Genomic DNA, 24,494 nt, shown 5'->3' on the forward strand with positions numbered 1-24,494 from the left:
ACTCCAAGGTACTCTCTAAAACTCTGGGGGATCCCTCCAGCAACATCCCAGAAAAAGACTCTTTGAATGTCAGGAGAAGAAGAGTGCAGTGGGCCTAGCTCAGCCCACCTATCCAAGCAGATATACTCTAGCTATTATGGAAAGCACTGGATTCTCCTCTACTGACCCTGACTGGCCAGGGAGCAAAGGGGACTGCCTGTCACTGCCTCTCCTAGTCTCCAGGGGAAAGAGGTCCTTTTCTCCTTGAAAGAAGGAGGAGCCCCCTTCCGCTGCCACTCTGGTGGGTGGGTGGGAGGCATATCATGGTGTGCCTATGACCCTGGATTGCCTTAATTAAGCTGTAGGTGAAGGAGATGGTTGAGCTTTCCTGACATACACCAGCCATATCCTCCCAGGGATTGTGAGGGCGGGGTGAAGAGGTTGAGACAACTAACTATACAATGTTTGGAATTTGTTATATATTCACCCCTAGAATTCCAGAGTACCATACTCAAGGCCTTTACTTAGGGTGAAAAACTGGCCCCACTGAAGTAAATGGAAAACCTCCTCCTCTTCTTCCCATTCAAAACTTCGAACAAAAGGGATTTTTTGAATTTTCACATGCTTCAGGGAAAGCTCAAATCTGTTTTCTTTTAATTTATTTATTTATCTTAATTTATATCAGAAATAATGATGTTGCTTTCTTTCCTAATTAACATTGCAGTTAATATAAAAATATCCCAAACTTTCCTATTATCTAGTAGATGATATTTTGTAGCAAGGAAAGCAGTATTGGCTGTCTTATCTGTCACACCCTATGAACTGGTCTGGCCACATGCCCACTATTCAGCAGGTTACATTTCATAGAAGTATATCCTCTCTCATTCAGACTGCAAAAAACTTTCCTCATGCTTAATTTTTCATAGGGGTACAAAATGCGAAGAAAAAAATGGAGAACATTTCCATGACATTGTTTTGGCAATCCTAGCTCTAATGCTGATGAGCAGCAAAAATTCTCTTCCATTACAAAGACGAGAGGACTAAATATAATAAATAATAATATTATTTTATTATTAATAAATAATGGAAACAGCAAAAATATAAGATTTTTTACCCTACTCTAACTTAAAGATGGCAAAATGTGTCTCGCGCAGCCCCCTTTCTTACCTACCATCTATAGAATCTAAATATAGTGTGAATACCTCAGGGTTAAACTTCACCCCGCAAATTAATGATGATATAAACTCTTCCCAAAATAGATTTATAATAGAAATGCAACCAGGTACTAATTCATATTCTACTAAAATGAAAGCGCTAGATCAGGGCTTAAATCAGGTCTGGTCTTGTACCATGAACATCTCTGTTGCTCCTCCAGCTCCTGGATCCCATTGACATGGTGTGGCTCATCATGCCAATACCTTCTACTCATTTAGATCTTGATCGTGCCCCATTAAAGTTAATGGACGTTTTTCCAGTGACTTGAATGGGAGCAGGATCAAGCACTTAAAATCCCTCCTAAGAATTCACTGTTCCGTTGATGCCTATAAGAAATGAGTTATGATTATTATGAAGAAAACAACCCTTCTGATATCCATAACTGTGATTTTGCCAGTGCATCCTGTCTTCTGTGTATGTAATTGTTCAGTCCCGATACTGCAGTGACTTACACATACTTCAGTTTCTGCACTGTGAATAGTCCCACTGACTGTATGGTTATGTCTGCACTGTAGCTGGCCTGTGTCAGCTGACTCGGGCTCCTGGGAGAGGAGAGGGTGACCGAGCCTGAGCTCTAACCTGAGCCCAAACATCTGCACAGAAGTTTTATAGCCCTGCAGCCCAAGTTCTGTGAGTCTGAGTCTGCTGACCTGGGCAGCCACAGGTGTTTTAGTATAGTGAAGGCATACCCTAGGGCAGTGGTGGGCAATCTGTGGCCTGCGGGCCACATGCAGCCCATCAGGGTAATCCTCTGGCGGGCCGCAAGACCGTTTCTTTACATTGACCGTCTACAGACACGGGCCCCTGCAGCTCCCAGTGGCCGCAGTTCACCGTTCCTGGCCAATGGGAGATGCAGGAAGTGGCAGCTAGCACATCCCTATGACCCGTGCCAGTTCCTGCAGCTCCCGTTGGCCAGGAACGGCAAACTGTGGCCACCGGGAGATGCAGGCAGCCGTGCCTACGGATGGTCAGTGTAAACAAACTGTCCCACAGTCCACCAGCAGATTACCCTGCCGGGCTGTGCCCTAGGGGGCTATTCACAGAGCACAAAATTCAGAATTGAAGCCTTAGGCTGTTAACTCAGAGCAGATAAATTCCTTTATCTGTGTGCTTTGTGCCATAAAATAATAATTGCATGTATGACTCCTGTTGTAGTTGGGCCAAAATCCTGCAACCAGTTCTTTGTGAATGCATTTTGCTGACCCCTATTAACTTTAGTAGAGGTCTATAGGGGAACAAGGATTTGCCTGTTCAGATGTCATGTAGGCTATGCCTGCTCTACATAGTTGACCCAGCTGATTGGCACTTGATTTTGACCACCTGGGTTAGCCTAGCCTGGGTGAGAGCATCTCCACAGCAAAGCCATACCCATGTTACAGTGTCCTAACTGTTTCTGCACTCTCCTGTGTATGTCCGGGGTATATCCCAACTTCTTTTGTGCAGAGAGGCAGTAGGACGCTTTTCCAGTCAATTATCTCAATTGTGGGAGAATTTGTTTGTACTTTGGGGGGAATTTTGAAAAGGGCACTGGAGGACTTGTCAGCACTTGTGTGATTGATTTTTTTTTTTTGGCCTGGATCCTCACTGCAAGTGGGCAGGCTCCAGCCCAAGCTAAAGCAGAGTCCGGGCTCTAACCTATACCCTCAGCCTGCGTGAGGTAGCCCACACTTAAGGCACCTTCAAACCTCGCTCAGAGGTTTTTCTGTGTGGACAGCAGCGGAGCTTGGGTAAGAGCCTGGGTTAACTATGCAGTGGAGACAAACATACACTTAAGGATCAAGACCTTGATGTTTTGTGTGTGCAAAGACAGAAGGCTCAGGACTAAAGGGTGAACAAGGAAACTTATTTATTAATCGGTGAGTTAGATGCTGTGTTTGAACACTTAGCTTTTACCAGCTGTTTTTTGGTGGTAATTTGAAAAGTAGATTTTTGGAGGAGCTCCATTTTCAGTATAATCAATAATGGCATGCAAGTGAGAATAAACAATGAGTTGTATTAATCACAAGTGGTTTCAAAACAATTAAGTAATTTCCATTGAGAAAATAAGTCCATGTGGGATGGGAATTTCAGCAACACAAAGAGCAAACAGAGCCATAATTATACATGTAATTGAAAAGATACATTTGGAGATATAGAGAATAGCCTGAGTTCTCATGTATGTTTAGGCTTCTTTACACCATGTGGCAATACAAAGGGGCCTACATTAACTCCCACTATGTAAGGCCCTTTACACTTCCAGAGTGGTATAAAGTGGGCTTTAACGTAAATGAAAATAAGGTCATATATCATTTTCTCCAAGAACAGACAGTCAAAAAGCCATACATCTCTAATATTAATTACAACTTTTCCAAAAGTATGTCCACCTTTTTACTTAATAAATTAATATTTATTATTATTATTAATAATAATGTTGTATTAATTCAATTTAATTAATATTGCAGTTTTTTCCAGTTTTGATGACTTTCTGTTATTTAAAGTTACATTTAGTCATAAATACAATATTTTGGAAGAATGCCCAGACTATATTAAGAGAAAAGAGACTAACTTGTACAAGAAATGATCTTTTATCATTGGTTTGGCACAATGACAAATCAAAATGTACAAAGAATATCTCCACTAAATGACAATTCATCCATAACAATTTATTATCATTTGTAGACCAGTGGCAGAGTGTTCTCTGCTATACAAGGAATGAATATCATGACAGATCCTATCCCAGAATGTTTACTCTCTAATAGACACACATAAAACACAACCAGTATTACAAAACCTAGGGCAAGGAGCTACTCTAGATAAGGGTTTTTTGCTTTAAAAAAATTAAGATAACTCTTATCCCCCCATTTTTGGTTCACAATATTCATCTATCTCAAACCTAAATGAACAAGCAATAAGGGTGAAAATCCTAATTGACATTCTGGATCAGATTGTTCCCTTGCATGCACACAGCTCTACTGAGGATGAAATGCATGTGGATACTATTGTGCCTTCAGACCCATGCTGCTTCAGTTCCTGAAGGCAAAATTAGGCTCTCTCTGGGCCTGATTCTACTACAGTCCATATTCAAACAAAATTCCTGCTGGATTCTGTGAAATTTTTGCCTAAGGTCTTCAATATTGGTCTGTCCAGGCCAAATTCCATTTTTAATTGTGCCTATGCTATCTCATGGGGTTCAGTGATGTGCAAGGCGGAATGGGTGATCGTCAGCTAGCTTCAGGGGCTATTTCAAGCTCTGAGGCTGCTCTAAGTTACTCCAGGAGTATAACAATGATATTCCTCCAGTGCAGCAGTGGACTGACACCAAAATTTAGAAACATGTTTCATTTTTCTTTCATTTGTTGTTTATTCTATGGGTCCTTAGTATTACTTCTCTGCTCTGTTTTCTTCTTTGACAATGTAATGCCATATTGTTAACATACCATCTAACCAACTGGAGCATGTGCTGCCATTGACACTTACCAGGTCGTTGATGTAAATGTGAAATACACCTGGGCCCTGCCTGATACCCTGCTGCCTGAAATACATATATACTGTAGAAATAGAAGACCACACTCTGTCCTCATTTAGACATATGGGGCACCACTGGTGTCATTGGGGCTGCACAGATGTGAGTGAGGGCAGAATTTGACCCATATTATTTTAATTTAACATGGTTAATCTTGAGAAACAAAGAATTTATTGTAACCTAACTTTATGTATCTTTTAGCTAATTCCTTTAAAATCAAGAAAATTTGTGTGCTGAAGAATGATCAGCTGTATCCATTATAGGAAAACCACAAAATCTAAATGGATCTTTTTTTCATTTTCGAGCCTGCATGTTTGTTTGTTTGTTTCTGTGTTGTTGTTTTGTGGCTAGATTAATAAACACTTGCAAATTCTTCTCATCAGGATTACAGAGTTAACATCTTCCTAAGACAAAAGTGGAATGACCCCAGACTTAAATTGCCCAATGACTGGAGGGGTTCAGATACACTGACAGTGGACCCTACAATGTTTAAATGTCTGTGGAAACCAGACTTGTTCTTTGCAAATGAAAAGAATGCCAACTTCCATGATGTCACTCAAGAAAATATTCTTCTATTTATATTTCGGGATGGAGATGTTCTAGTCAGTATGAGGTACTGTGTTATTTTTAATTGTAAATATTTACTATTGGTTTTATTTAAATAATCTTCAATAAGTTATTTGGTGTAGGACATACATCTTGCTTTGCAGCTTAGTAATATGTATAATTTACAAAGATAATAATTGGTAGACCTTTCAGCTGATATTTATATTAAAAATGCAGAAAAATAAATCAGAGTAAATTCTCATAAAACTACAGATTCTAAAGCATATTGATTGATATTTTGACTAGTATGAAGGATTCTGAACCCTAGGTATATATTAGATCACTATTAGATCAAATGTAGGTAAAATAAGATTTTACACAATGGAATAAAGATCTTAGCGAGATAGTTGGCCAAATTCAGCAGAAGCATAGTGAAACTGACAATAATTAGGGTCTTTCAGAGTAAGTGATACAATTTTCAGATGACATTAGATGCCCATTAATAAGAATTTGATTTATAGCTACTAACAATTGCCGCAGCCAGAGGCAGAAGGTAGAGGGCTGTAGAGGGTTGTCCATTGGTCTGTAAATGTAGCAGGAAAATACTGATTTGGGTCAATGTAATACTGGATATAAGTTTTTCAATGGATCCAAATTTTTTTTATTAGAAGACTGTCTTACAAATACAATGAAACTTTTTATTGAGGATTGAGTTAGCAGTAAGAGACACACAACGGAAACAATATGCCATAGTATAGTTAAATACAGAGGCTTGCAACCTTATTAAAATTACTGACCAATGTGGAACCCCCTCCCCAAACTACCTAGCAGGGCTGCTCTTGTGTGGGTTTCACCTGGCATCAGTGCCCTTGAGTTCTACAGACCTGAGGGTGGGTATGGGAGCAATGCCCCCTTTATTCCCTCAGGCCTGTCTGGAGACCCTGGTTGGAAGTCAGAGTCGCAACCCATTCCTCTCCCCCACACAAGAGGTAGAAGAGATGAGGAGAGCCATATGCTGCATGAGACATAGAGGCAACCCCATCACTATGCAGTTGCCCAAGTTGTTCATGCCCAAGCAGCCCACTGGGTTACAGAGACCTCAATTCAAAAGTTGCAACGAATGTAATTTAAATTCCCCAAGTAAACCTTCCAGATGCTGGATAGAAGGTGATAAAACCCACAGAGCAGTTTGATAGTTTTCCATGTGGGAAAACAAAAATCCCTTCCAGACAAATCCCCAAACAAAATTTGGCAATCAGCCTTACCCTGGCATCGTGAGATCCAACTCTCTACACAAAAGTGGGCCTGGAAAAGAGCCTAAACTGGCTACTTGCCAACAGCAAGCAGAAACAATCTTCCCCCAGTCCAGCAGGTGAGAGCCAATCAGCTGGCTTATCCTGACCCCCTACTGCTGTTCAGTGGCAGCAGGAGCAGACAGGACATGGTCCTCCCCGTTTTCCTCCACAGCCTGGTGTGGGAGAGGGAATGAGAAAGAAGCAGCACCCTCCCCATAATGTAGTACTTCCCCAGCTGCTCTCACTTGAGATTTCCCCCTCCCACTACCTAGGGTGTGGGAGATGTCCTCCTGGACCCATCAAAGACACACTTTGACTAGTGAGGTGAGCATTTTTTCCCTCTAAATGTTATCCATTAAAATCTTATTGCACTATTTTTAAACAATACAGAATTTAGCTGACAAAATACATGAATAAATTTTGAATGATGTTTGTTCAATACCTCAATATTTTGGAATCAGACTCTGTGACAAGAGAAAATTATTGAGGCTCTACTCTATATACTCTTGTTATTTTTGTACTTCTTTACATTTAAAGCAATATATATATAATCTTACTCTACTTCGTTATTTACAAAACAGTTCAAATTGTGTCTAAAATCTATTTTTCCATTCTCAGATTATCCGTTACTCTGTCATGCCCTTTGGACTTGACCTTGTTTCCTATGGATACACAGCGTTGCAAGATGCAATTGGAGAGCTGTATGTAAATCAGTCTATGCATAAAAATAGTTACCTTCTAGGCAGGCCTGAAAATCAAACAAGAAATATATATGTTGTTTAGTGTAAACATTTCTTAATAAATTTTAAAATTAATATTCCATGACCATTACAAATTAAAATTTATGGTTCTTTCCTACAAAAAAAATATCTAATTTTTATGGCACCATTTGTTCTATTTTTACATTTTTTCTAACAAACACATAATGACACTGTTTAGCATTTCTGAAGACATTTAAAATGTATTGGGGAAAATCAGGACATAAATATCATTTGGAAAAATGAATTAGTAGTTTCCTCAGGTAGTTTTAACTTACATGATGACCACTTCCTCTGCAGAATATTTTGGGATAAATTTGCTCTTGTATTATTGAGTGTAAATCTACTGAATTAAATAGGTCTACACCTGTTTATAATAGGTTTGAATTAGGTTTTATATGTTTAATTAATACTGGGCCCAATCCTTTGATTCCCAAAACACTTGATATCAGTGGAAGTTTGCCTGAGAGGAACTTCAATATAAGGCCCTTTAGCAGCATTATAGAAATCATATTTACTCAAGGAAGAAGTATTCATGAACAGTTTTCTCCACTTTATTAGAAACACTGACCTTTCTTTAATACCAGACGTGCTAAATTCAAACAGGTGAGGAGGAGGAATTGATTATTATGCTCTCCCTTGAGTGACAGTGTCATTTAAGCTTTTGCCCCTTTTTATTGAATTAGCAACAGTAAGAAGTTAGCTCATGGCATAACTACCTGTATTCCCTTCCAGTTCCAACAGTGGGGATGCTTCCTTGTTTCACTTATTTGTTACACATAAGATGTTTTATTTTACTTAATTACTTGACTAATGGAACTTCCAAAATCAAACTGTTTCTTACATAGTGTCAGTCTTTTTTAAAAAAGGTCACCATCTGGAGAAAAAAAATCATGAAATTCAGTAAATTAAATGGATTTGACTATGTGCTCTTGAATTCTAGAGCAATCTTATTAATGTGTCCCTGATGCAAGGTCTCTGGATGCATTTTTCCCAATTGTGTGCATTTAGGTGTTATTCTGACCTCAGATTGAATACACGCATGTCACAAAATATTGGGAAAATATGTGTATTTAAAAAAAGAGCCCAAGCCTCCATGTTAAACTGTAGCTCTAACAATCTGCTAGAACAGCTATGTATCTCATCCAAACCTTTGCTTAAACATACCAAAATGCAGCACAGTTTACTAAAAATGGTGTAATAAAGCCAGAAACTGCATACATAGAAACATCACAGTGATTGGAGAAAGCTTTAAAATGGTATTGGGGATCATATCATGAACGCTTGATTCCAGTCACACAGGTGCATATCACTTGAGCTAAAGGAAAATGTCTGGTAGCTAGTCTGGTAGTTAAGAGCTCAGTTTTAGTGGGCTAGCCACTAGATGAGCAGAGAGCTATATATAGTAGGAGGTCTTTATTTATATACAGACTCTCAGGCTTTAAGGGATTTAATGAGTGATGGGGTTTTTTTTAGATACATCTTCTGAACAATAAATCCCACCCAGGCTTTACTTTAGATCACATGGATCAAATGTTTTAAAGAAGTAATAAATATTGTCCTGGCTTCCAGCAGTCAAGAAAAATTTTGATTTTCCGGTGGGTTATTCCCTTGCTGTTTTGAAAGTTTAAAAATTATGGGCCAAATTCTCTTCTCTTCTTGTTCTACTCAGGTGACACAAAGGAATCTGGCCATAGTGGACTAACTGGGAATGCCCCAGTGTAATGGGGGCATTCATCTCTCCTTGCAAACCCAGCTTAAGGAAATGCAGTCAGAAACAAACTCTGGTTATCCCTCAAGTTCCTTTGAGCACAGAGGCACACCTCTCCTTAATCTGCTGATCCCTGCCAGGAACTTACCTGCTAAGGCCCTGTAGCTCCTTTTATCTGAGCCTGTTGGGCTCTTATTGGCTTCTTCCATGAGGCTTGTCTAGGTAGCCCTGGAGGTCACACCTTCGCTGCTGCTTTCCTGTCACTTCTCTGTTTTCTGGGGTGGGGTACAGTAGAACTGCTGGGCCTCTGGTAGGTGACTGCAAAGGCCAGGTATGCCCTGTCACATCCAGTTTAAGGAGGATCTGTCAGCAGGAATGAAGCCAGCAATCTAGCTCCTTTGCTGACTTCCCTCTTACCTCTGTGTAGAGGACAAGGAAAGGCACTTTGGGTGCAGTTCCACTCCATCAGTTCTTAACTGGCACGTGATCACTTATGGACCATACACAGCTGGCATACGGCAGCTGTACTTCAAAATAGGGGAGCTGTAACCAGATCTCTGCTAAGAGAAACTCTCCCACAATATTTCTTTCTCTCATTCCGAAGTCTCTAGTAACCTCTATGTAATTTGAGATAGTAATTACACTGAATAGTCTGAGTTGGAGAGGCTTGGAAACTCCCCCCTGCCCCCCCGCTGATGATAATGGAAGTTGTGGACATTCTCTCAGAATCAAGCCCTATATTTGTGTTTTGGGGGGGGCTGGTGGTTGGGTTTTTTCCCCCTAACAACTTGCTTCTGTAAAAGCATTCTCTTGCTTACACCTTGAGAACCCCTAGCATAATGATGAACACAGAGCCCTTAAGAAATGTAACAAGGTGACTGGCTCTTTAAGGGGAGAAGGGTCCAGCCTCACCTGTAACACACATAGCTTGCCTCTCCATATGGAGAAAACGTTCAAAGTCATGTGGCAGGCAAGTCATATGGCTAAATCAGGGTTTCTGGGATGGGGATAAAACAAAACCCCATGGAGAGCCAGAGGGGAGAGAAAGAACGACTTACGTTGAAAGTCCTGGTAGTTGCTGCTTGATAGAGAGCAGGGAGAGACTCTTCCTAGTTCCCCAGCAGCAGGTTTGGGGGCGCATGTCAGCAGAGAGCAGGAGTCAGTGAGGATGGATAGAGTGTGGAGAATAAGTCTGCTAGAGGAGACCTTCAGCAGGGACAGGGCTAAGAAACCTGCACCAAGGGTTGTGAGCCAGCTAGGAGGACTGGGTAGGAGTTCTTGTGTTTCCTTGGGAACTTTGTTAATAAACCCAGGTCCCAAGAAGGGGTGTTATTTGACACATAAAAAGCCTATTTTGACATTACTGGAGAGCCCAAGGTTGGGAACTGAGACAGACCAGGTAGATATGAACATGTTTTCCTTTCATCTGTTAAGATGCTGTTTTATTATTCTGCAATCTCCAAAGGCACTGGAAATCTTCACTTACTCTTCTGCACTATCACACCACTTAATTTACCTGACTCCTTTTTACTTTTCCCATTAGCAGTTATCAAGAGATTGTAACATCACCGTAATACAAAATTTCATTAATCCATAACAGCACCACAGCCACCAACTCCACAGTCTATCTTTCTTTACCGCTAGTCTTCCCCTTGCTGCCCCAAAAATCTATAGCTGTTCTGCTCCTACCACATCTGGCTGCACGAACATTCTCTTGGGAAAGTAAAATGCCTCATTCTTGATCTCACCACCACCTCTGGTCACCCTGTGTCCATAAGAAAATAGCAGAAATAGAGGGGGTTTGGAAACTGGTAATGAAAATTATCAGAAGCCTGGAAAGGCTTCTATGTGAAGAGAAGCTGAAGAGACTGGCACTGTGTAGTTTAAAGGGAGATGAATAATAGGGTATATAGTAGTTCAGAGAAGGTAAATTAAATGCTTCTGTTATCCTTTCTCATAATTCAAGGAGAAGAGGACATTTATTGTAGTTGAAAGGCAGCAAATTTAAAATTGATAATAGGTAATACATTTTTACTTAAAATAGAATTAGCCTTTGAAACTCATTTCCACTAGATGTTATTGAGACAGAGCCTGGTGGGATTCAGAAAAGGAATATCTACAGTTACGTTTGAGATTCTAAAAAACAGAAGGGATATAAACCCTCCTGCATCATGGGATAAGTCACACTTTATGTGTTGGATTTAGGAAAAATTTCCCCAGGCAGGTTATGCCATGATTGTCAACTATAGAGTTTTATACTCCTTCCTCTGAAGCATGTGGTCTGGCCAGTATTAGAGACTGGATACTAGACTAGATTGACCAGTGTCCTGATCTGGTATGGTAGGTCTTAGTTCCTAACTCAGCTCACTCAATTCGATATGTCTTCCAGCTTTAGCTCCCTATATCACCATCATTTTACTTTGCAGTATTTTCACTACTGCACTAAAAATTCTATAATTCATAAGAAATCTGTCTTTGACCCCAATACTCCCAACAACTATTACCACCTGCACAAGTATCTGAGGGGTAGCTGTGTTAGCCTGGATCTGTAGAAGTGGCAAAGAGTCCTATGGCACCTTATACACTAACAGACGTATTGGAGCATAAGCTTTTGTGGGTGAATACCCACTTCGTCGGATTCATGTAGTAGAAATTTCCAGAGGCAGGCCACAGGACTCTTTGCTATCTGTACAAGTTACATTCATTCTGTAAAATGTTGGTGAGATTAGAGAAGTAAACTTTCTCCAATTACTTTACTGCTCACCTCCTTTTGATCCAGACCTGTATGTCTTCAATCTCCTCCATGGCAAGAAACTGCTTTACGTGGACTGTTCAGTTACCTCGTCCACTTTGCTAAAGATAACTCCTTGTGCTATATATTCTTCTTCATCTCAGTGCAGCATATGACACCAATGTCAAGAAATATACTCTTTGACTGGCCTGAACACTAAGTAGATATGAGTCCCTCCTCTCCTAGTTTGGCTACTATATCTCTAATAACCATTTCTTTGTCTCTAGCGCCGACTGTGCCTTGGATTCTAAACCATTCTGCTCTAGTCTCCCAAAAACTATCTACTTCATTTGCCTCCTTTTCTTTACACTAAAAATTTCACAATTTAAGCACAACTACCACTTTTATGCCAGTAACATCTAAATCTGTCTCTCCTTTTAACTCTTTCATTTACCTTTCCCTCAACTCTCTCCAACCTCTCTGAAGCATATATATCTTTGATGTGATGTTAAATTGAATGTTAGAAAGACGGTATCCTCCACCTTTGCAAGAGAAGTATCCTCAGCTATGTCTCTAAGACATGCATTTCCTTCCTCACCTCTGACCTTCCTTGCGCTTCACAGGCCTATAATGTTGGAGTTATCCCTGACTCCAAAATTTCCACTGCAGCTCTCATTACTAATTTTTACTAGTCCACCTTACTATCATCTCTGCAATATAGTCTGTGTCTTCCTCAGCATGTACACGAAGAACTGCTTTTTTGTGAATTAGTTACTTCATGCCTTGATTATTACAACACATTTCCTGCAAGGCCTCCTAGGGATCCTCCTATCCAAACTCCAGTCTGGGAATGCTACCAAGTCTCTCATACCTATCACCTTTGTCCTGAAAGACCTCTACTGACTTCCCAGCCACTTGAAAATTGACTCATATATATATATAAGTATCCTTCATGACTATGCCCTTAACTACCTCTGGTCTCCTGTCTCTTTACTTTTCTGCTCTGCCAATTGAGGTATCCTCTTAGACTTATATTCTCCCTCTACTCTGATCCTTTGCTGCATCATCAGCTATCCTGACCATATGCTTGCCTCCCACTCCCTCACTAATTCTTCATATCTGCAGTTATTGTTAACAATCCTAAACACCATTCACTGTCTACTAAGCACACCCTCTGTATTCCCGCAGTTGACTATAACAGTTTTGTTGTAATTTGCTGTGCATATTTTATTACATTTATTAGATACATTTATTAAGGGTGTATTAAAACTTATTTTCATGATATAGCTTTTATGATACAAATGTGGAGGTAGATAATAAGTATTATGTTTTGAGAAGTTTTAGAGGTTCATTCACATTTTAGTTTTTTATCACAGATATTTTTCAAATGTGAAAATTATCTGCCTAATTCTCACCCTCTGAATGGAACAACTCTTTAAGCGTTTCTTAAAGATTCTGCATTCTTACATTGCATTCTCAATTTTCCGTTTGTATGTTCCCCCATCCCTCCCACTACTTGTCATGCTGTATCTGTGTTTAACTCCATATATCAGGCAGACAGAAAAATGACATGTAAAATCACGATCGTGACTGTACTTTTAGTTAACATTCTTTTATGCTCAAACATCATGGGCCTGCTTCCACTGCTTTGCACTATGTGTAAATTCAGTGGTCTAAAGTGATCTGTGTGGGCCCAGATTTAGGCAAGCACTTAAGCATATTTAAGAACACTTAAGCAAATGTTTAAATTGAAGTATATTCTGTAACTGCATTGACTTCAGTAGAATTTAGCCCTGTACTTAATGTTAAGCACATGCTTAAGTGTTTTGCTGAAGGGATGCTTTCCTGAATTAGGCCCTTAAGTCTGTCCAAATCAGAGGGGAACACACGAAAGGCCACTTCTTACACATGAAAGGCCCAGATTCAGAGAACCACATAAACAGTCTTAAATCCCACAGAAGTTGATGGGATTTAAGAACGTGTTTTAAGGTTAAGCATGTGTTAATGTTCTTTGCTGAATTGGAGTCTAAATGACAATACAATGTTAAAAGTTGTGGGGAATCAGGTACTGTTTTCTCTGTTTAAATATTGAGTGCTAAAATAACACTCTCATTCAGTTTCAGATTTTCAGTATTACAGAGTTCCATAAGTCCTAATTAACAAATAGAGAATAAAAATCTAGTTGTGAATCAACTGATAATTTTATGACAGGAAGCAGGAATCAAGAAATGAAAGAAATACATACATGCATATATAGATAGATAGATATATAGATAGATATTTTTACTGAATTGACTCTGGTGTAAGGTAGCTTTTAATTTTTTTTTCTTGTAGTTGGTTACACAACTGATGATTTACGATTTATCTGGCAATCTGGAGATCCTGTTCAGTTAGAAAAAATTGCTTTGCCCCAGTTTGACATTAAAGAAGAGGATATTGAATATGGTAACTGTACCAAATATTATAAAGGCACAGGTATGTAATTCTATTAACTAATTTATTTGTTAAAGACTTCAATTTGCATTTAGTTATTGTATATTGTTAATGATTAATGGTTGCATTGATAGTTTTTGTATTGCAGAAGAGGACATTAGTTTTTAACTAATCAATAATTTAGATATGAATAACACAATAACAGCCAAATATAATAACCATAAACTAATACAGACATTGAGATGTTGGAGGTCAGGTTAGATTACCTCCTTCTTTTTGTTTAGATGTCTCTGATCTTCCCATAGCAATTTCATTTCCATTGTCCTGATAAGTTTTTATGTTTGATATCTTTTCTGGTTGGTCGTTCATCTAGAACTACTCTTTCAAATTGTTTTATGGTTGAGTCATGTTAGTTTTCTTGTTTGAGCTTGTCAAATTTTGTTTCAGAATGCTTGAATATTACTTCAAACTCTTCTTCCTGCAGCTTCTAGTTTTTTTGATAGGGTGCTCTTGAAAGCATGTTTACTGTAAAAAACAGTTTACAGATCCTGTATTTGTACTTTTGCAATGTCATGATATTCTGAAATCCAGGCTCTGCTTTGTACAGTGATTTCTGTAATATGGCTTCCAGTGGTTTATTGTCTGTTTCTACCTCCACTGATTTCTGCCAACAATCATAGCTAGGAAATTGCTCACATCCAGAAGCAATGACCAGCATTTCTTTTTCAACTGAGCATGGTTTTTATTGTATTTTGGTCAGTGCTTTTTGAAACATATGTTGCTGACTTGCAGAAAGCCTCCAGCAAAACACAGAAAGGAGAGCTAAGGGGAAGGGAATCTCTGAGGCTCCCCTTAAAATCATCCAGAAACTCTGTTCTGTCAAAGGATAGTGTTTGTTATCCTGCAGGTACTGTGGAGCCATACTCTATATCTGGAGAGTTCCCAGGTAATTGTCATAATCCTCAGAGCTAATTTGATCTGAGTCTGAAGTTTGTATTGGAACTTGAAATCAGCTGAGCTTTGCATTATTTCAGGTTTCAGTGTAAATATTCCTTGGAACTATGGTCTTAACTACAACAGGAATGAATTCTCAAACTGTTAAATCTTTGCTAGGTAATCCATTGTCTCTGGTTGATTTACCATTTTAAAATATTATAGAATTACTCCACATCCAGCAGAATTATACAACTGTAAAAAGTACAAGCCAGAGGTGCTAGTCAACAGTTCTGTTCACCCCTACTTTCGGATAAGATACCAGTTTATGTAGCAGCTACAGGGGTATTTAATTCTTAAACAGTTAAACAACACATTACTCACAAAAATGCTAATAATTAGACTAAAAAAATTAAATTTGAGCAATAGGGAAGCACCAGATAATACAAAAGAGGCTGTTCCATCTTATTTGGGTGGTGAAAAATGGAATACTTAGGACCAATTGCTTGGATGCTGGAAAAATTTGACAGTTGAATGGGATTAATTGGGGTTTTGTCCTGAATAAATTTATATTCGGGGGGGGGGGGGACTGGAGTTGTGGTGTTCCCTTATGATAGAAAAATAAGATATTTAATGGTAGATTGTGAATATCTTCAGTGTTCCTCTCTTTTCTTTCTCATATGAAAGAAAGAGTTAACATTTAGAACTGGTGAGATTTTCATGAAAGTTGTTGTCAAATTTTGACTCTTTTTTATCAAAAATCAATTTATATTTTTTTACCAACTCTCTTAATAATGTTCACCTTTGTAATAACTAGGCTTTGGACCTAACACTCCCTTGAGATGACTCTCGGAGGTATTGTCATAGGTTCTTTGCAGATACAGGGAGGCATTGCTAGGTTTGCATATTAATTTACTAAAGGTTCATATTTTGAAGGCATATGGTGGGAGAGCATCTCATTGCAATACCAAATTACAACCAATCTCATGCACTGTGCAAGGGCACCTCATTAATGTACAAACTGGATTTCAAAGCTATGGTTTATGCTGGAAATGCTTGACAGCTGCAAACATAGTCCCCGACTTTGTTCACCCATTTATGTCAATGGGTATTTGTAACATTTGCATCAGTAGAAGTAGGATTGGATCCATATGTTCTGTACTTGTCCAAGCAAAAGAAAATCTGGGGATTACATTTGTATGATAATCATTGCCTGTACTAAAATAAAAGTCCCTGCATTTCTTTTTCTTTGTGTGCAAGACAGAAATTTCTCATGAAAGTGCAAAATGGATACCCTTATGATAAATGGTGATGGCAAAGAATATTATACTCTGCTTATTGAAAGATGATACAAGGCCATTAGCCAGAGTCAGAATGAATTTGACCTAACACAAACAGCTGAACACATAAAAGTCATAAATAATGTGGAAAATAATTAAGAATTTGAAAATATCTGGAAACCATTCACCAACTGCATAGGAAGAATTCCTCAGACTAAAGATCATAAAAGGGGAGAAGAAGAATTAAGAGCATATGGATGTCTTCTACCTACAAAATAATAAGGAAAACTCTTTTCTTTCTGTTTTTGTTTGTACTTGGCTTTGTGATTATTATATATTCAAACAACTTCTAACTGTAAACTGTGTGTGTGTGTGTGTGTGTGGTGAACAATTTATTAATGTAACAACATAAAAAAGAACGTATTTCCCTTTTCGCTATTTAAGCTCTATATTTAAGATTTACTTGCTTTTCACCAAATTTAGCTACTAACTGGAATAGACTAAAAGCCATGGGAAAAGTCTTGCCCTGAGATGATGACAGTGAAGTTTATGGAGTTGTTTTTATACGATCAAATCCGGTGAACATAAGACAATGTCAGTAGAGTTACATGAATTTAAATATGAGCATAATTTGGCTACTGTTTTTACCACCATATTCCTTGATCCCTTTGTTCTCTATCAGCAAATATAGGGGGCTGTGGAGTTCATTTTTACTCTTTGCTCCAGTCACTTTTCCAGGTAGTCCAGAAGTATGTTTGTGTGATGAAGTTCCATATTTAAATAAGCCTGAGCCTGTATGCCTAGTTTTTCCCAATTTTAAATGTAGAGGATTTTCTTTTAAAATTTTGTACCAACATGAAAAATTATCTTTATCAACTTTCATTATCATGGCAATTTTTATTAAGCCCTGCTTTAAGTCTCTACTTTTTGAATTTTTTTCTAATCTGAACAAGACTTCATAGCTGTACACCTTATTTTAATAAGTGTTTCCTTCTTTTTCACAAAATTGATACCAGCTGGGATTTTCACATGAGCCTAAGGGAGATAAGTGCTCTGCTCCCATTTGGCAAAATTCTGCTTTTAGAGACAGTGCATCTTTGAGAACAGAATTTTGCCAGTGTGAGTTGGGAAGCCTAATTCTTTTTGGATTGAAAACCCTAGTCTCTGTCCATGCATTCCACTTCCTTGGAATACAGAAGAATCCCCCCAGGTCCTCTTTTCTCCCTTTGGTTTTGCTTGTCCCTATTTGGCTTCCTGAATATGACCTTTCATATGCCTGTGGGAACACCCACTAGCAATGACAAAAGAAGATATTACTTTACTTTTCTTGTGTGGAAAGACTTGTAAATCTAGAGATTGATTTAGCAGCAGGCACTGTGATTTTCTCTGTTTTCTGAAAGGTCAAGTACAACAGGCCGGTCATGAGCTACAGCTCTCTTTTCATTCAGGTTTTGTAAGCTCTCACATGTGCTTCAAACGTGTTTTCAGATGAACTATTTGGTTTTGGGAAAAACAATTTATTTTAAGCCTAATTCACTGAGAGCCTTACTGAAATCATGGGCAGAATCCCCACTGATTTCAACAGGGCAGGATTCTGAGTAATGCTAAGGCATTCAAATCTGAAAAGTTTGGCCTGTAAAACATTTAGAACATTAATGTGTTTATTTCTTTAAAGGTTATTACACTTGTGTAGAAGTAATCTTCACTTTAAGAAGACAAGTTGGATTTTACATGATGGGTGTTTATGCTCCTACACTGCTAATTGTTGTTCTGTCGTGGCTGTCATTTTGGATCAATCCTGATGCAAGTGCTGCAAGAGTGCCACTGGGTAACCGACATTTACACCTACTGTGAGAACGCACTTAGCACCACTTTACCCTTTTCAGTTGCTTTGATAGCAAAAGATGGGATATTGAAAGCAACTACATCCCATTGCATGGTCTTCATTTTCACTGAAACCTTCCCATTTCTAGCCTCTATAAAACACATCTCTTCATCCAGGCTTTTGCTTAATGCCATATCTAGTGTTTAGGCACGGTATTCCTATGTCTGCCTTCTAATGTGGTTTTGAGGCAAGGAGGTTGTAATGTGTCTCCTTTCCATACCTGGAAAAGTTCTCGCTTTTATATTATACACGTATAGCGTGCACCACAGATACGGTGGTGATAGACACCTTATAGAAACTTGAATATATAAATTCATATATAATAAATAAATAAATAAATAATGGCTAATCAAGATGATTATTAAGGTGTAGAATACCTACCTCCTGCAGCGGTTGTTTGAAGATTAAATAGCAGTAATGTTCTGACGAGGATTAATGGCCACCATTACCAGACTGGCTTCTGTCTCATCAGGGCCTTGATTTATCAAAGTACTTTAACCATGTGCTCATCCTGTTCAGCAAAACACATAATAATTTACGTTAAGGTTTCCTATGGGCTGAAGTCAGGCTTAGAAGAGGTAATACTAGTCTTTGGGAGTGCTGCTGCTTCTGGTGAAGTCAATGACAGAAGTCACATTGATTTGAATGGGAACAAGATCAGATTCTTCATTTGCTACCAAGCAGTAGGGGCATAGAGTTAATTAAGAAAAAACAAACTTGACTAATTGGATTGTATGTGATACTCTAATAGATGTTAAATGAAAATAAAATCTACATTAAATATAATAAATATATTTAAAATTTGTCTTTTTCAAAGGCGTATTTTAGCATATCCATCACATGCATATGCTTTCTCCTTTCTTTTTTACTTGTCCTTTAAAAACATAAATAGCTATTTGTTTATGAAATATAGTTTATTTTAGTTTGATAGCACATGGAGTATACCCTGTTCTAACTTTATAGTGTTTACAACTTTACAAGGATCATGAATATAAAGTGCAACAGAGACAAATAATGTTTAGATGGAAGAATTTTTATGAAGTAGTATAGGGAAAATATATATTTTTGTGAAATAAAAAAATCTCTTGCAAACAAGTATTTTTCATATAGTCATTTCCAATATGATTAAAACCTGAATTTTTATATATCAACTTTTTATGCATTAATAATACAACTTTTAAAAGTAATATAGTAGAAAGGTTTAATTAATTCAACATTCAATTTATAAGAAGCATGTTGTAGATTGTACAGTATTTGAGGATTATATATATATACAAACTTCAGAGTATTTCTTGGTCTTAGTAAATGAATATATGTGTCTGTTTTTTTTTCAAATGTAATACAGCAGCATAATTATGTGGCATTTGGTGTGATCCCAAAAGGAAGCAATGGATTGTACATAATTTGCCTACTCCTTGCTCAGGAGGTTGGAATGAGTGTTATTAAGGGAGGGTTGGGACTTAAGTCCCCACAAATTACAGGCATTGTGTTTTGCAGTATGGCATCAGGACAAACCTAACTTTATAGCAGTATCCTGAAGTTTTGACTTTTTATAATCTAATGAGATAAAACTTCTGAGTGAAGTGGACTTGAGAGTATAATCCATATTGAAACAAATCCCAAGTCAAAAAATACAAATATGCTTGTAAAATTATACTAATGTTTTTCCTTTGTACGAGGAAAATTGTATTGCATATGCAGTGTTGAGAGAGATCAGAGACAACTAAATCCAACAAAGCAGAAGTAATGGGTTTTGTCAACTCCCTGTGTCTTGACTGATCATATGTCACATTGGTACAACCTTTGGAGAAGCAATTTCTCCAGACCTTAAAAGATTGCTTCTAGAATAGCTAGCTATTGAGAGCCACAAGAGGGGAGAGTGGCTACTGTCAATTCAGTCCTAAGGAGTTGGTTCAAGAAATAAATGTAATTGTGCCTAAATTCCATGGGTGGGATTTTCAGTAGCGTTTGAGTGACTTAGGAGCACAAGAGCCATTGAAAGTCAGTGGGCAAAAGCTGTTTGTTATGTTCATTAATTAATCTGGAGAATTGACATGTGTTAGTGTGGGGAATATGTCTGTGTCCAGTTATGAATTCCAGTTGGTTTTATGAACTCTATTTGTACTTGTAGCGGTCATTATGAATTAGATCAGGGGTTCTCAACCTTTTTCTTTCTGAGCCCTCCCCCCCACCTAACATGTTATAAAAAAACTCCACGGCCCACCTGTGCCTCAACAACTAGTTTTCTGCATAGAAAAGCCGGGGGGTAGCAAGCAGTGCAATTGCCTGGGGCCCCCAGGAAGATAACTTGTCAGGTCCAACTTCAGTTGTCCAACTTCAGTCCCAGGTGGAAGGGCTCAGGGCCCTGGGCTTCAGCCCCGCAGACTTCATGTGACTAGACTAGAAGAGCTGTGTTTTTTCTTTAGCTGACCAAAGGGGCGCAGACTATTGATAAAAAGTGGGCTTCTGCAAGTCAAGGGGAGACTTTTCATCACCAAGAGCACATGACTCAGCAGGAGGGTGTGGAAAAAAATGGCTGTCTCTGCCTCCTCTAAAGATTTGGATCAAATCCAGTGAGTCCCAAAAAAGGGTGAGATTAGATTAAGTTTGATTGCATTTGAGAGTTTGATGTTTTCCATAGATCTCAATTCTCTTATACTTTCTAAGAGTAAAGTCTGTTTAAGAAATTACTTTGCTAAACTGAGTGCCTTACTTTACTAGTATTTGGTGCCCAATGGGCACTAGGGAAATCAGAGCTTCGCCAGCCAGATCTGTTCTTGGGGGAGAATGGGTCTAAACAACTGGGGGCTCAGGAGGGCTATGGCACTGGTTCCTGGGCCTAGGCAGCCAGGGTTCAGGGTCCCACTGCCCAAGAGGGGTGTCACACATGGGGTCTGCAGCTGGGGAGAGCACTTGAGAGACAGAGCTTGAAACAGTGACTAATCACTACTCAGACCTGGAGGATTAGCAGCACATGGGATTCAGTAGGTGGATCTCAGCACAACCTGCTGGTATCCATCAAACGAGCGGGACTGGACAAATTTGCAGATGACATATGGTTATTTATGTTAGTTAAAACTAAAGAAGACTGAAGAATTGCAGAGGAATCTAATAAAGGTCCATAAATTGGCAGTACAGTGGCAGATGAAATTTTATTGACAAATGTCAGGTAATACACATTAAAAGGAAGAATTTGAACTTCTCATATGCCTGGATTCTAAATTAACTCTAACTATTCAGGAGAGAGACCTGGGTGTTACTGTGTGTGACATTTCCTCTGCAGCAGTTGTAAAATAAAGAGAAAAAAGTTAGGATGTGTAGAGAATAAGAGAGAAAATAATGATGAAACTATTTTAATGTCAATACACAAATCAGTGATATGCCTCTCTATGAATTCTGCTAGTTCTGGTAACCCTATCTCATATAAAATTTAACAGAAATACGAAGACAGGCCACAAATAATTAGAAACATGCAAAGACTTCCATTTGAAGAGAGAATGTGACAAGATTAGGTCTGTTAATTTACAGAGATGAGTAAGGAGACATGATAGAAGTCTATAAAATAATCAGTGTCACAAGGAAGGCAAATCAGGTGCTTCTGTGTCCCTTTTCTCATAATATAAGAATAAAGAGGAAACCAGTGGTTTTTAAAGGCAGTATGTTTAAAACAGATGACAAGAAATACTGTTTTATATAACATATAATTAACCTGTGGAACTCATTGTCAGAAAATAACATTGAGGCTGAGAAGCTAGAAGGATTCAAAAAGGGATTATTGGCTACATCCCAGTCCAGCAAAATACATGCTTAAGTGCTCTGCTGCATTAGCACCCCAATGGAAACACCCATAGTTACTTCAGATAGGAATTTAAAAAATAAGAGCTATAAATCGTCATTCTTAGGGCCATAAGCCAACCACTAGCTGACAGGGGGTTAAAAAGAAACTTCTCTGAACTGGTTATTCCATTACTGTCCACCAAGGGGTGTTTTACACATCCCTCTAAAGCAGAAGTGGGATATGTGGACAACATCCAGTATGGCAATTCTTATGTACTTGTGTTTCCTCAAACCCAGCTTTTGTTCTTAATTACTGCTTACGTTTGTCGTACAGTGCACAGACCCCAGACACTGCACACTGAGCAAAGGAACTATCATTTGCTATATGAGCATGTAGCGGGGTGAGCACCCCGCTCCAGAGAGAAAGGGGTTAAAACCAGCTTTGGGAAAGGGCTGCCCCGAAGAGCCAATCCGGGCCCGGTAGGGCTGGTATAAAGAGGGCGGTGAGCTAGGAGGCAGGCAGTCTCATTCCAGCCTTGGAGTTGGAAGATCCAGGCTGCCTGGGAGCACAGGGTACCTTCAACAGAGCAGTGCTGGGGAAGAGGCAGGCGCTAGGGAGCGCAGGCCTGGCGACCTAACAGGCTGAGGCCTGACAGGAAGACCTAAGGAGGTACTGGGGCTGCAGGGAGAGGCAGCAGGTCCAACCCCCTAGCCAATGATAAGTGGCCATTGCAGACTGCAGTTTTCCCCTGAGTAAAGGGGCTAGATGAGGACTGGCAGTGGGTAACTGAGGGGAGGTGGGCCCAGAGGAGTGGGGTTCCCTGTGTGAGGGGCAGCACCCCAAGGTAAGGGGCACTGTAGTCCAGCAGGTACATGGGGCCTATATGTGGCGGAGATAAAGGGACTGCAGAGGGGTGAGACACCAGCCCATAGAGGGTGCTCTAGGGCTGAGAGAGCTAATTCCTGGACAACCAGCAGGAGGCGCTGTGCTGGTGAGTCAGCGCTCTGCTACAGAGCAACACACAGAAATCAGGGAAGGAAGGGGAAATATTACTACTTGTCCTACTGGGCACCTCTCCCATGAAATTAAGAGGAGCCAGGTTTAGACTAGCTGCGTGGTTGAACAAGGGCTGTTTCAAAAAGAAAAAAATCCTTCTGTTGCATGGAGGAAACTATTAAGGTTCCCCCGCAAACTCCTCACTAGTCAAACAATAAAGATGCAACAGGGATTAGCTGGGAGAAAAGGAAGTTAAAGAGGGAATCCAAGTAACAGGTTACATATGGACGGGGGATTTCAAGTAAATCCAGGTATAAAAGAATCCCACACTGCTAGAAGGAGTCATGAGAGAAGTCAGGGTTAGGAGTTCCATGTAACTGGGAAAGGAACATTATGGTAGCAGGGGTGTCTGTATGTGCATGTGTGCACAGAGTAGGGGAATCCCCATAAAGGGAAATCCGGATGTGAGGCTTAGGAATTGAAATGTAACCTTAAACCTGTGAAATGCAAAGGTTGGTACTGCTCTTGGCAATGAGCAGTCCTGCTCCATATTCCTGGCTAAACCCTTTTTGTCACCAACCTGGGTCCCTAGGAGAGGGAAGAGGAACAGGTACATTCCCAACCCAGGCCAAGCACTTTTCTACTTCAACAAAATTGTGGAGGGGCTCCAAAATTGTGGAGGGGCTCTGAGTGCTCCATGGGAATTGAATATTGTTGTTTATATTTCAACTTTTGAGTTTCTTTTTTTTTTTCTCCCCAACTGTATTCCAGCATTTTGCTTTGGGCCAGTTTAGATAAGCACCTAATACAGCAGCACTCAGAGGTGCAACTTACCAAACTGTTGTCAGGTTCTCTAAGACATGTCAATGTTGATTTTGCAGCGAATGTTTATTTAATAGAATATTTCTTCTTCCTCCACCTGATTATATTCTTTCCTTGAAATCTGATAAAAAGTTCTTTCCTTTCTTTTGCTCTGAGACTGAACTTTTTACCCCAGGTTTCCAGACAAATGGAAACTAGCAGAAAGTCACTGTGGCCTCAGCTGCCCTATTGAACAAAGTGATGAAAGCTCTGCTGTAATCTTTTCAGTCAGTAGAATTTACAAGTTAGTTTTCCAACTTTAAGCCCAAGATCATAAGCTCCAAGATCTTACGTACTTCTGGGCAGTGACTGTAAATAGCTGAGTGTTTTCAGCACCTATCACATAATACTAACAAAAATAGCTTATTAGTCCGGTAAACATATTTAAAGATAGTAAAAATAATTACATATTACAAAGAATATCCAGTTACAAAGAGATGTTTACTAGCCCATATTGGTAGTCTGTTTGGCTACTAGTTAGGTGATTCAGGTTCAGAATAGGTGTTGATTTTCAGGGCTGTTGAATGAAAGTGGAGAGGTGTATTAAGCATTTTCTAAAGCATGAGCAGTAAATAGGACATAGAGCTTTAT

At 39.2% G+C, this 24,494-nt stretch overlaps 1 protein-coding gene and 1 long non-coding RNA gene across 9 annotated transcripts in view; one reads left to right on the forward strand and one right to left on the reverse strand.

The window, feature by feature from the left end:
• The window catches only part of LOC142071898 (uncharacterized), a 124,712-nt gene that overhangs the window by 58,431 nt on the left and 41,787 nt on the right, over window positions 1-24,494 (reverse strand). For 2 of the 3 annotated variants that reach the window (XR_012668113.1, XR_012668114.1), the window contains exons 3-4: window positions 18,650-18,779; window positions 3,024-7,285 (exon numbers count right to left, since the gene is read on the reverse strand). This is a non-coding gene — a long non-coding RNA (uncharacterized LOC142071898). Of the gene's footprint in view, window positions 1-3,023; window positions 7,286-18,649; window positions 18,780-24,494 lie in introns of those variants that run through there. The other variant, XR_012668115.1, reaches the window with a different exon arrangement.
• The window catches only part of GLRB (glycine receptor beta), a 72,178-nt gene that overhangs the window by 26,672 nt on the left and 21,012 nt on the right, over window positions 1-24,494 (forward strand). For 4 of the 6 annotated variants that reach the window (XR_012668112.1, XM_048847509.2, XM_048847508.2 and 1 more), the window contains exons 5-8: window positions 5,080-5,309; window positions 7,156-7,238; window positions 14,072-14,212; window positions 18,059-18,211. Coding sequence is in view for 5 of the 6 variants with exons in the window: in XM_048847509.2 (XP_048703466.1) it covers window positions 5,080-5,309; window positions 7,156-7,238; window positions 14,072-14,212; window positions 18,059-18,211 (607 nt within the window). In the remaining variant the exon portion in view is untranslated. Of the gene's footprint in view, window positions 1-5,079; window positions 5,310-7,155; window positions 7,239-14,071; window positions 14,213-18,058; window positions 18,234-24,494 lie in introns of all 6 variants that reach the window. The other 2 variants (XM_075127765.1, XM_075127764.1) reach the window with 2 other exon arrangements.

Source organism: Caretta caretta, chromosome 4 (genome assembly GCF_965140235.1).
Source record: "Caretta caretta isolate rCarCar2 chromosome 4, rCarCar1.hap1, whole genome shotgun sequence".
Lineage (NCBI taxonomy): Eukaryota > Metazoa > Chordata > Testudines > Cheloniidae > Caretta > Caretta caretta.